At 35.5% G+C, this 12,895-nt stretch overlaps 1 protein-coding gene across 4 annotated transcripts in view; it reads right to left on the bottom strand.

Moving 5' to 3' along the window:
* The window catches only part of DMXL1 (Dmx like 1), a 90,205-nt gene that overhangs the window by 5,755 nt on the left and 71,555 nt on the right, over nt 1–12,895 (bottom strand). For 3 of the 4 annotated variants that reach the window (XM_083816222.1, XM_083816220.1, XM_083816221.1), the window contains 11 exons: nt 12,396–12,597; nt 11,009–11,126; nt 9,644–9,706; nt 7,615–7,701; nt 6,831–6,952; nt 6,579–6,720; nt 2,325–2,385; nt 1,762–1,889; nt 1,506–1,598; nt 941–1,032; nt 284–336 (listed from right to left, as the gene is read on the bottom strand). In XM_083816222.1, the coding sequence (XP_083672348.1) occupies nt 284–336; nt 941–1,032; nt 1,506–1,598; nt 1,762–1,889; nt 2,325–2,385; nt 6,579–6,720; nt 6,831–6,952; nt 7,615–7,701; nt 9,644–9,706; nt 11,009–11,126; nt 12,396–12,597 (1,161 nt within the window). Of the gene's footprint in view, nt 1–283; nt 337–940; nt 1,033–1,505; nt 1,599–1,761; nt 1,890–2,324; nt 2,386–2,661; nt 2,713–6,578; nt 6,721–6,830; nt 6,953–7,614; nt 7,702–9,643; nt 9,707–11,008; nt 11,127–12,395; nt 12,598–12,895 lie in introns of all 4 variants that reach the window. The other variant, XM_083816223.1, reaches the window with a different exon arrangement.

Here is a 12,895-nt window from a genome sequence, read left to right as displayed (position 1 = left end):
TCAGTCTTAAAAAAAACACAACAGATGTCTGGCTTTCAGGGATTGCACTAGTGGTGCAAAGACGGAAGGTATGCAAAGGAAGGTGTTCATGTCCATGAAACCATTTATATATAGTCTTATATCATTTCTCAATAACCTGTTTTTAGATTCCTGCTGATGCAACTACGTGGGGCAGTGAAAGATGTTCTACTAGTAGTATTAAAACTGCTTTCCACAGTAACTTTTCCATAAAGACAGGTATTTTTACTGTGATCAAATATTTTGCTCGTTGTATTTTACTTACCATGCACCAAGCTATTTGTAGGTGAAACCAAAGTATCCCAAAGACAAATATTTCTGTAGAAAAAAAGAATTTTAATTCAATGCCAAATGTGCTTAAATGTTTTGAACAACTGGATGAAGTCTTATGAATCTTAGAAAAACTGTTTCAGGCATAAAGAATGGAAAAAAAAGCTTTAGAAGTTATTAATTTTGAGCAGACCCCAATTTACCTTCCTAATTACACATACACTGGAAGAACATGCCTGCTACACAATCATTCTACTACCACTTATTGTCATAAAGGATTCATATTGAGATTACAATTTTTTGTAGCTGAATGTTAGCAATTCTTGCTACTACTTCATCCAAACCTAAGAAAAGCGTTAACTGAAGAGCTACACAGAAGTACTTAAGTCTGTAAAAATACTTTAAGACAGGTTCATATGGAACATGAACAGAGGTTTTGTGCCTCCTACGTACCTTCAGTAAGCAAATAGAATTCAGGAGTAAATATTGCTTCTCTCTACCTCTCACAAAGAGGTGAGGAAGTATGCACATTGCTCTTAAACTGCCTAAGGAGAATCACCAAAAAGCTGAAGCAGAACGTGGCGAGGGGGAAGAAAACATGGTACCATTTCATTTTTACACATTATCAGAGCAGCAATTAATAAGTTGTTACCTATTGTCAGAAGACAATCCTGCTGTTGCTATCAAAGATGATGAACTGATGAAAACGAAGTCATTGGCTGTTTTGTTATGACACTGCCAGGTCTGAAAAAAGGCAGTTTAGAAATAATTAATTAAAAAAGAAACAAATATTGTGTAAACATGAAAGCTTAAACTTCCTCAGGAAGGTGGGTTGTTTGAAAACCACTTTAAAGCACACAGGACATAAGGGTACATGTATACCTTCTGATACTGTTAATTTTTCATGGAAGTATACTTTCCATCCAGTCCCCCTTTACTGATTATTTAACAACTGTTGGTTATTGATAATTCTCAAGGAACATTAAAGTTATTTCAGTTATGACATTGCAACTCCTACTCTACAACTTCAGTAGTATGATTAGAATTTGAGTATTTGTCTGTCAAATGAACTACAGAATAGCAACAATGTATTATTAAATCTTGATTAATACGGGTTTATCAGTACAATCTTTGCTCAGTCTTAACACGTCTAAAGAGGCAAGGAAATAAAAGAGTACAACAGAAGTTAATGGAAGCAAGTTTAGTTTTCTGCTTACCAAATATGGTTTTGGTGAGGTTCCAGTAAGTGGGCAGCATTTCCAATTTGTTTGATATAAGCTTATATACCCATCAGCATCAACAATTCCAAACTGAAAAGAGATAAATTGTAAATATGTATGTATATGTTACAGAGAAATTATCTCCCACAATTCAGAGAAGATACTTGAGATTGGAAGAATACGATGCTTCAGCTAATTTACAACTTGTTTGAGGAAAGAGAATAGCATAAATACAGAAGCATCCTCTAGTTACCTTATTTCCTTGGTAATTGAACCTCATTCGAGTTACCCTTGAGTTGCCACCAGACCGAAAACAAGTGATTTGCTGTGCATGACCCCATTCAAACATTCTTACGCTACCATCTTGAGCACCTGTCAGATCTGCAAAAGAAAACATTTAACTGACTTTTCGCAGGCATCCCTGTAGTTGAGCAGGAAGGTTTCTTCCAAAACATTAAGAAACCTCACATCAGCTCACAAAATCCTCAGAACAGTTAAAGCCATAGCATCTGTCACGGTATCCGGCATAATGTAGTATGGGTGACACTGAAATTTAAACCCATGCTATTCAAACCTTATTGAGCTCTACATATTTATTATTCAACAACTATATTTAGATGGTTCTGAAATACGAAGCTATTTACTTGTTGATACTAATGTAGCTTTATCCTTCTATCCTTCATGCAAGTCAAAATAACAAGAAATACAATACTCATTTGATTTAAAAAATCATTGTTTCCAAAGGCTATTCTGTAGTGTATAAACTTTACATAACTTTTATATAATCTGCAGTTATAAAAAACACACTGAACTTACAATATGGTAATGTTGGATGAGAAGCCATTCTTCTGACATTATTAATAGCCTTCTTGAGCATCTGTTTAATACACAAAATAATAGAAAAAATTAAAACCCACCATTGAACAAAAAACTTACTGAACTAGAATAATTATTGATGGCAGACGATTTGTTTCCTATCAAAATTCCTACTGAAAGTAAGTACTATTTTTAGAAATTCAGACAGAAGTCAGTTTCTTCCAGGACTAGCATAGATATTAATACTTTTGTGGCTTTATACATGTTGGAAAATATTAATCTTTGCTTCAGAGACTTATGGATCCAAATATAAACACTCCTCAGACTGCAGTCTTACCTCTTTTCTTGCCAATTCCTTTCTGATTCCATTAAATTTATTGGAATATTCCTGAATATTGTAAGATAAGCAAGAGAGAGGCAGAAGCATGTAAAGAAAGAGGTAAACAAACTTTAACAGATGTAAAAAAAATAGGAGGGAATATATTAGTTCAAGTCTAGTTAATTTATTGTCATTGACTGAAAAGTAACTTATCTGTGGCCATCCAGAATAAGCAACATACCTAGTAACTGGTTAATCAAATGTTATTTAAAAGCATTTACTAATTTTGCAAATACAGATCCAACAGATTTTCAGCAACGCTTTGGTTCCAAAAATTCCAAACTTTTCTGTAAGATACATTACCAAGAATGCTGTTTATCCTTATAGGCTTACTTAATTCCTCACTGTGAAGGTTTCAGGACTGGAGACATCAGACAATTAAGATTAAAACCACATCAAATTAAGTGAAGTCCAATCCACAATACCCCAACTGGAAAGACAATGTGGGGACTTCTCATCAGGGAAATGCATCTGGATTTTCCTTGCACGCCTCTTCCCTTCTTTTCTTTGACTATATGTCAGAGTTAAGTCTTCATTCTTTTATTTCTTGTCAGTTCTCCTCAAAAGCATCAGGCAATTTGGAAGATTTTTTCCTCAGAATTGTTGGATTTATCTTACTCATGCATGTGTTATTTATTTGAACATTCATGAAAGAAAACAGCATAAATTCACATTCAGGCCAGGTGTTAACTTTAAACGATAAAAGTTTGTTGACAGAGACCTCACTTTCAACACAGCAGCTTATCACTTACTCATTGCTACCAAGTCGGCACTGAACTCCTTTCAACAACTGTAATTCTGTACAGTGTTTTGCCACTGTTTTGCCACTGAAACATCAGATAGTCAAGTATTTTAAGTATGCTATTCTCCCCTGACCTCCAAACATGTTAGGGTGTCAACTGGAATAAAGTATAAATAACAAACTATTACTTGTTCCATATTATTACATATGCTCTGAAGAGCTGGAAAGCAATGTTTTCCAATGTTTTCAATTGGCAAATAGCAGGAAGAACACTTTAAAGTGTTGCTAAAATTTCCTGTTTGTGCTTTTTGTTTGTGAGATTTTTTCCTCCTCTGATTAGTGAGATAATTGCAATCCTTCTGATTGCATTTTGGAAGCAGATTTAGACCCTTCAGTTCTCAAAGCTTTATTATTTGTTTAAGGGAAAGCCTGTCAGTCACTGAAATTTATTTCCAAACACTTTCCTGAAGATAAAGCAACATATAAATCAAGGTTTTCAAATACATGGTTTTTCCTTTTTTCCTAGAAGTACTTTAAATCATAAAGAAAAAAGCTCAAAGTCCTGGTAAAATACTGGTGAATAAAAGAACATTTTACATTCTAGAACAAGACATTTTTAGAGGACAATACTCCTCCAACAGTAATGTGTATACCAGTCAGCAAACAATTGCAATACTTTGCTCTCTGAATTCACTGTTTATGTATATATATTACTGAAAAAGAGTTTGAAAGTTATTCATGCTCATTCTTTCTTCACCAAAATTGTGTTGTTTTATAGCTGAAGGATCAGGTGAAAGGTCTGGTGGTGATCTGCACTTACCTTGTATGAATTGAGTAAGAGGAAACAGTGAAGACTAGTAACAAAAAAAAAACCTTAGAGCTAATAAAATGTAGTTAACTCTTGAGTATCATATAAAAGTCCAATAGTTTCCCTTGCTGATGGAAGTGAAGCAAAGACAACATGACTGAAAAGCCAGCAGCAGTAAAGAACAGTATGCTATAGATCTACTAAATGGGCTGCAAATCATGGAAAAGCGAAGATGGGAACAAAGATCAAAAGCAGTATGTGAAGGAACAAAGTACCAAATAGTAGTAACTGAAAATTTTTGTTCAAGTTGGTTTTCCTCCAGATTTGAGTAACACCATTTTCTCTCAAGAATCCTGTATCTTCCTTCATTTACTTTGTCCTTCATTCAGTACCTTTGTAACCCCTCCCTATAGGGCAGGTGTGGTTGGTTCTCTACTCCTCTGCCAGAATCCACCAGAATGCCAACCAAAACTTAGGTCCAAAGTTTAACAGCAAATGCATTCAACACAAGCACAGCCATATATCTTTAGGAAAGCAGTTTTGCAACACATAAAATAGAAAGCCATATAAGAACAGTTTGCATTAACAGAGTATGCAATTACTTCGTTGAGAAATACACACACACACACATTACTTACACACACATACACACACAGAGAAAGTATATCTGAATGTATCTGAAAGTGAGAGAAGAAAATGGCAAGCTTTCAAAAAACACTTGTGGTAAGACCTGATTGTGATAGCAGAGCTGGAAAAATGGTAACTGGCATCAGCAATTCCTAAATACAATGCAGAGATGTAGATACTGGTACAACAGCCAATTCCACATGTGGATAACATTAGCATTGTTGCAATGCTCATTCTTAATTTACTGCTCCTAATACTCAAACTAAGCTATTTGTATAAATATAAATTAACATATGGTTCTTTCATTCTGCTACACTTATCGACTTGCCTTGAGCTGTTAAATGCCATGAAGTGCAGCCAAGTGACAAGACTTCATGCATTCAATTACCCAGGAAAACTCCACATCTCTGTGAAGACAGGCTGAGAGATAAAGGTGTCTTGTGTGACTGTTTCAGCCCAGTTAAGTGGCTCCAACTAAGCACCTTGTAGCTAACTAATCACCAGACCTGCATTATTAGACAGCATCTGTGCTGCATAGGAACTAAGGTAAGTATGCCAAGAGCCAGAATAGAATTATCATTTGATCAGAATTAAATCTGATCTAGAGTAAATATTTTTTCTCCAGACACAGTATCTACTTCTACAAATACAAGCCACCATTGTACCAGTGTCACCTCTATTATCAAAAGGATCAATTTAGTCACGTGGACATAGTCATGATTTACTGGATGTTCTTCACTCTAGGTTTTTTTTGTTTGTTTGTTTTGGTTTTTTTTTAGAAATGCCAAACAGTGAAATTGATTACATCCTGTAAAAACATGATCCTCAGAATGGAAACATTTAATAATGCTACTAAGCAAAATTATAGGGGAAACTGCATAGCCCTTCAAAGAAAACAAGGCAAGCTGACAACAGCTTTGGAGCTTAAAAAACCCACTATCATCAGTAACACATAGCTCAAACTACACATTATGTCTGTAGCTGGTCCTGTTTCTGAAATATTGCCTTACTCATTCTTCTTATGAAGACAGGAATCTCCATTTTTTCCCCAAATTTAATTTGCTCGGTTCCAGAGTTTAATTCAATTCACTAGAAGCCCCTGTCCTACCAACGAAATCTGTTTTAGGTGTTCATTCACTATCCTTTCTGCAAGGCCCATTAACAATATACAGTGCAATACAAAATCAGTTTGTACTATAGCAGTAACTGGTATTTACTTTTAAATAAAATCTGGAATAGTCTGGAACTCAGAATGAAACTTCAGATTCTGCTTCAACTAAAAACTACCTCGATATTTTACACAAACATTTCAGTCCGTTTTCTATGAATTTATCTCCTCACATTTGAATTAATGCATTTTTAGAAAATGCATTTGGCCTCAGCTCATTAAAGAACAATTTAAGCTGCAACTTCTTCACTCAACCTTGAGTCTTTATTTTCAAATGATGTATCGTAAGTAAAAAAAGCATAAATGGCTTGACTAAAAACTTTGCTTGCTTAGTTGGTGAATCAAATTCTGTGCAGTATTTTAACCTATTAATCGGATGATTATAAAGAAAAATCCAGTTCACCTTAATTACACAGAAAGGCTACAGTTACTTACATGTTAATCGTAAGGAAAAAAAACAGCAACAGTGAGCAGACAGAAATAGAAAAATAGATGGAGTATATAAGGCTAATCTTTGACAAGAGACTTACCACAGACGCGCCCCTGCCAGTTTGCGTACTACCAAGCCAAGGCATATTGATGGGTGTGCCAGGATTACTATGGGTATAAGGAGTGGTTCCCTGAACATTTACCAGATCATCACGAGCATGTATAACTAAGAAATCATCTGCCCTATAAATGAAACAACATAAGTTAGATTCCAAATAACAGTATTAAATGCTGTGCTTTGTTATGCTGATTTACACAGTCAACCTGTGATATTGGAAACATAGGAAATATACCCTTTATTTTCTATTTCCACATCATCATCAACCCAGGTGTAGATTTGTGTAGCTAAAATCGCAGAAACGTCTAATTCTTGAATGTCATGACTTGATGCTATTGCAATGCAGTTCCGATTTGCCTGAAAAAAGTCACATACAGAGAAACGGTTACAGAAGGAATACGTGGGTGCTGGTTGTTCAAAAACATCCCAAACAGTTAATCCATACACAAGAGCAAACATTTATGTCTACAAATCTATATACTATAACAGGCTAAGCTTGAAGTTTCCTTTTAAAAGTTTATTTCTATCCAGGACAGCATCACACCCAACATTTATTTTATACCTCTCAAGCAGCTCTAGTTTCTCCTTGCTTTACTCAGAGGATAACAAAGACTTAACTATCTCATACTGTACTATAATGCTTGGAACCAACCTCACTTTCACTCATTTATTTAAGGCTTAAATGGTTAAACAGGAGAAAGTAAGTTGACTTCTTTGAAAGAGAGAGGAAAAAGAGAGAGGAGTGGAGAATCTTGTCTTACACACAAGCTTAAAGAAAAAGTAGAGGTCACTCCTCCCTTCCCTCCATCCACTCCACAATAAAAAAGGAAGACAATTTGTAATATATCTTTAATTATGGTAAGATAAATAAGAACTGCTTTAGAGAAGGGAGTACTGGGAATTCAAGCTGTACCAGGACAGCTTGCCACGGATATACCGCCTGTTTGTAATGAGACTGCTACCTCTTTAATGGATGGAAGTACAACACAATTACATGATCCTACATCCTTTATGCTCACCTTATTGACTGCAAAAGCAGTAATGATGTCAGACTCTTTATGAATTATTCTTGCCTTGCCTCCTGGGTATCCCAAATCTGGTTCTATCTGTATTTGAAAAGTAAAGCATATTTAAATGCAAAAAACTTATGTGCAACAGTGGTTTTTTTTGTTTTTTTTTTTTTTTCCTGGAAGTACAGAGACCAAGCAATGGATTGCATGAAATCTCATACTTCCTCCCTCAATTTTAATTCTAAAAAAATATGAAAAAATATGACCATGTGACCTGCAGTTATTACAGTAAACCTGTTTCGTGTAAACTAATTTAGCTTCCCACTGACATCTTAAGATTATCCCACCAACACAGGTGACTTAATTTGTCACAGAAGTCACAACACAACGTTCATTCTCAAATTTTCCAGGTATGCTGAAAATCACTGAGGCTTGATGTGGACAGTGACACCTGAAGGTGTCAGTAATAAAAAAGTATTGAGTCTTGATGTATTTACAATTTATTTTTTAGCACTAGAACTGATGAAACAGTCTGAATGAAGGTGCAGACAAGATCCTGATCAGGAAAATATTTGACCTTTCTCTGTTTCTCTATTCACCATTTTCCACAATTACATAAATCTGCTACTGTGCCCTGTCACATTTTAGTACTACAAAACAGCAGCTGTTATAAAAAATGTCTTTTTACTATCAAGTTCTCTTTTCTTTCATGTAATTTAATGTTGCATTTGAATCTTGCCTACCTTTTCTCATTTTAAAAGTGCATCCAGGTACACGCCAGCATACAATAAAATTCTAAACTACACCTTCATCAGCACTGTAGTACTCTTGTTCAAAATTGAATAGGGCACCATTACATGTATTAAACTGACAGACTACAGACTCTGGTCAGCTGTAGTTACAAAATAATTGTACAGTAAAAAAAAGGTACTGGCAAACACAAATGATGACATACATTCAAACCTCAATTAACATTTGGTACCTTTTACAAAAAGATAACATTATTCCAGAGCTACAGTTCCTCTAGCCTCTTCATCTAAATTTCTTACTTCTCTTAAAAGCAGTAAGATGGTGCTCTCAAAGTACAAATGATCTTTTTCAAGGTTTGGAAAAGAGCTGTTGCTGCTACATACCACAGAGAAGAATACCTTTTATTAAAAGTAAAAACAAAACCTGATCTTTTGGAATGGGTTTGGCTGTTTTGGAGTTACCTTTCCCTGCAGCAGCCCATAGAGTGTTGTGCTCTGCATTTGTAGTCCTGATACCACACCAGTGTTTTGTCTACTGCTGAGCAGTGCTGGCACAGCATCAAGACCTCCAATCCCCACAGAGCCAGCAGGCTGGGGCAAGCAAGAGGTGGGGAGGGGACATCACCAGGGCAGCTAAACCAACCAAAGGGATATTCCATACCAGATGGTGTCACACTCAGCAATAAAAGCTGGGAAAGGGGATGGAGAGGGTGTGGGTTCTCATCATGAAGATGTCTGTCCTCCCAAACAACAGCTACTTGCACCTGGTCCTGCCTCCCAGGATGTGGCCAAACATTGCTTGTTGATGGGTAATAACAGCAATTTCCGCCCCCCCCCCCCCCCCTTGCTTCCATGCAGCTTTGTTTTGTTTTGTTCTCCCCCTCTTTCTTTTCCCTTTAATTACATTATCCTGATCTCAACCTGTGAGCCTTTTTCTTTGAGGAGGGCAAATGAAAGAGCAGTTGTGGTAGAGTTTAGCTGCCCAGCAGGGCAAAACCACCACGACTGTGTTATGTGATAAAGAAACCCTCAAAAAATTAAGTTGTTTTTCCCAGTCAGTTCCAACTACCTGCTTGCTAATACTGTTTTACCATATAATTAATCATAAAAAGGTAGCTCAGGGACATGACAGGATGTCTTTGTTTCTATAACTCAAGTCTTTTGAAAAACTGATTTTTTCAGTTTGCTACATCAGCAATGTCTTTTTAAGGGGTACCAGCACCATGTTAAAAAGGAAAGATTTCATAATGATGTACAGTCTAATCAATTTGATTATTACTACTGTGTACCTTATTGATGATGGGCTCCTCCACCATAGAATTTTTCATGGTTTCATTATGGTCCTCTAATGACTTCACCAAGAAAGGAACAACCACAGAACAAAGAGTAGAAATAAGACATAACATGCAAGATATCAAGGAAATCCTTAGCCCCTTATTGTTTAGCCCAACACAATTAAAGCACAATTAAAGCACAGTCTGTTCGCACACACATATACTTCATTTACATTTTCTGTTACCTAGTAACAGTAATTCCTAAATTTATGTTCTCTTACTTGATTTCAGAAAGCACCAGTTTTTTTCTATTGTAACAGCACTGTCATCTCCAAAATCTAATTTCTTGGAATATAAGTAAAATCCATTGACATATTGTTAGTAACAAGAAGATACAAAATAAAGCTAATAAAATATGCTGGTGCAAGGCTTAGAAACGTGTAAAGCATATCTAAAATATTCCAAAACACCTTATCATACAACACAGCAACATGGCTGCGTTAATGGAAAACATTATCAGAAATGGTGCATCTTCAAACACAAGACAAAAAGAACAACTTTCCTTTTAAATGTAGTCTATACTGAACACAAATAGCTTCAACACAAATACCCAAACAAGGTAATATTCCAGCGGTGACAGTACAAAGATTAGCTCATACACAACTATTTGCTACCATTGTTTTATTAGTCATGAATACTCCTCCTGTATATTTTAGTTTGTTTTGACCTGCTTCTTTCTCCTCTAATTCTGCTACTCAGATTTTTTTTTTTTTGTGCATGTGTTTTAAGTGAAACAATGAGTTTCTCTGAACTGCTGGGAGTAAGGGTAAGCAAAAAAAAAAGAGAAACTGAAGAGAGGAAATAAACAAGACTCCATTTCAGAACCGGAGCTGGAACACATTTAACAAAGTCTGCAACCTGGAAAGCTAGAGCCTGGAAGAAGTTACGAGAGATAAAACCTGTTACATGACAGCCCTGACCTCTTTTTTTCTTTTTCTTTTCTTTTTTTTTTTTTTAAAGTTAAAATTGAGTCATAACGTGATAAAAACCAGTGAGTAAATGCAGGATGACCATGGTAGGGAGAAACTCAAACTTTAAAATTTTGATTAGGTCACCATTTTTGGCCTTTGAAATTTTGATGTTTGTCATTCTTTTGAGGTAACTTCTATATCAACCTTAGAGAGAGGCTGACTTTAGCAAAGTTTTTTCTGTCAATTTACAATCACAGACTGATTATTTCTGTTTTTAATAAAAAATACTGTAGGTTTTTGTCAGGGCCAAGTTGGTTATCCGTTCATACCCTGGAAACAAACAAGCCAGCCAGATAACTTCACTGAAAGCTACCTGCAACATATTATGTACCCTATATGCCATACCAACCTCATTTAAGCATCGCTTCTTTGTAAAAATATTTCTGATAAAGGTTTCCTGGACTTCTTCCTGTTTAACCAAGTACTGCCAGAGCCTCTTCACAGATAGGGCAACATGACTATTAGATCTAGAGAAAAAAAAATCAAATATTACTCATACTTACGAGACATTGCAATAACTTATATTCTAATCAAACTATAGTCAGAAGAAATGCTAAGGCAAAACTACAGCTAAACACCATAACACCTATCCACAAACACTCTGGTACCATCTTCCTGATAAACCTACATGTAAGAGTAGGATGACCACAACGAAGAAAAGAACATGATGCATTTTAACCTCCTATCTTGGGGCAGCTGAGATAAATCACTTTAGGAGATTACGCAAAAATAAGGTCAATATACAGATTATTTATTAGTCCACCTCATTCTTCACAACATGGATTTTTTCTCTTTATTGCCACTGAGTGCTTCTACTACAAAGACAATGAATGACTGACCCTTCCTTCCAGAAACACATTATCAGTTATGCAACATCTGAAACAACCATGACTTTTTAGTAAAAAAAAAAAAAAACCAAAACCCAACCAACCAACCAAAAAGCAATAAAAACCAGAAGGACTGTAGATTCAGATCAGACTTCAAATGTTGATACTTATCCCTGAAAACTGTACAGCAAAGCAAAACTTGTAAATACAAACAGCTGATAATGGTAAGTCAAACCCATGAAACACTCAAATCACTTTAAATTATGATTTTAGAATAAAGCCAGGTAGCAAATGCACATCAAGCTGTTCATCTTTAATCAACGCAAGTTACTAAAATGAAGCATGATAAGCCTGAAGTACTTTACAACAAAAAGCCAGACTATCTGTTGATTCTGAAACTAAAGGTAACAGTAAAATTAAGGCAGCAGACATCTTTTTAAGAGAAGAACGTTTAAGAAACTGAGAAAATCTTCTGACTGAAGATGTAATTATATAGAATTACCACAACGATGCAATTTATTAAATATTTTTTCTTTGATTTTAGGAAAGGATACTGACAAGAACAATTTTATTCCCTCCAAAGGTGGGACAATTATTTAATTGTTACTCATCCTTAATTATCATCTCAGGGCAAATTTGGTATTCTTAATTTTATTGTCAACCACAGCTCTTCCATATTGTTATTAGTTAAAAAAGAAAATTAGAAACTTTGGCTGCTTTTTCTGGTTTTGCTCTGCACCAGATGTGCATGAATTCTGACGCATACCCACAGTTTTACAAAGGATTACAGCAAATCTAGAAACTAGCATGACACTGCTATGAAAGTTATGGCCTATCTCATGCACCGACAACGTTAACACTTCATTTATTTACTATATTATAGTCAGCATTTACAGAAATTAGACTCACTTGAACGGAGTGTTTGTAGGTTCAAGTAAACTTTTATGGCGAAGCAATGCAGGACCAGCAGCTAGAGCATCTTCAGAAGCATGAACTGAAATATAATGTTGAGGTGGACCACCATATAGCTCAAGACGTCGCTGAAGAACTTGTTCCCAGCGCTGTAGTGTTTTCAGAACTGCATGGCATATTGGGGAGCTAACTGGAAGCTCTAGAATGACACATAAACAAAAATAAACTACCCTAATTCTCCCCTATAACCACAATTTAGACAACTCCACAGCTGAATGCTTAAGTGTATTTCAAATACCTCCAAAAATAAGCTTTATTCAAACTTCAAAATTTGACAATTGCACGTATTTGCACAGATTAACTACTTTGGGCTAGCACTGCTACATAAAGGAATAGCCTAGAAGGCCAACAGAAATTAAACAAGTGGTAGGAATAATGTAATTTGCATTACAAAAAATATAGGGTTTCCACCAAGAAATAAATATTGTAAACATTCT

Source organism: Anser anser, assembly GCF_964211835.1.
Source record: "Anser anser genome assembly, chromosome: Z".
NCBI classification, from domain to species: Eukaryota; Metazoa; Chordata; class Aves; order Anseriformes; family Anatidae; genus Anser; species Anser anser.
This window is presented reverse-complemented; position numbering and strand designations above follow the sequence as displayed.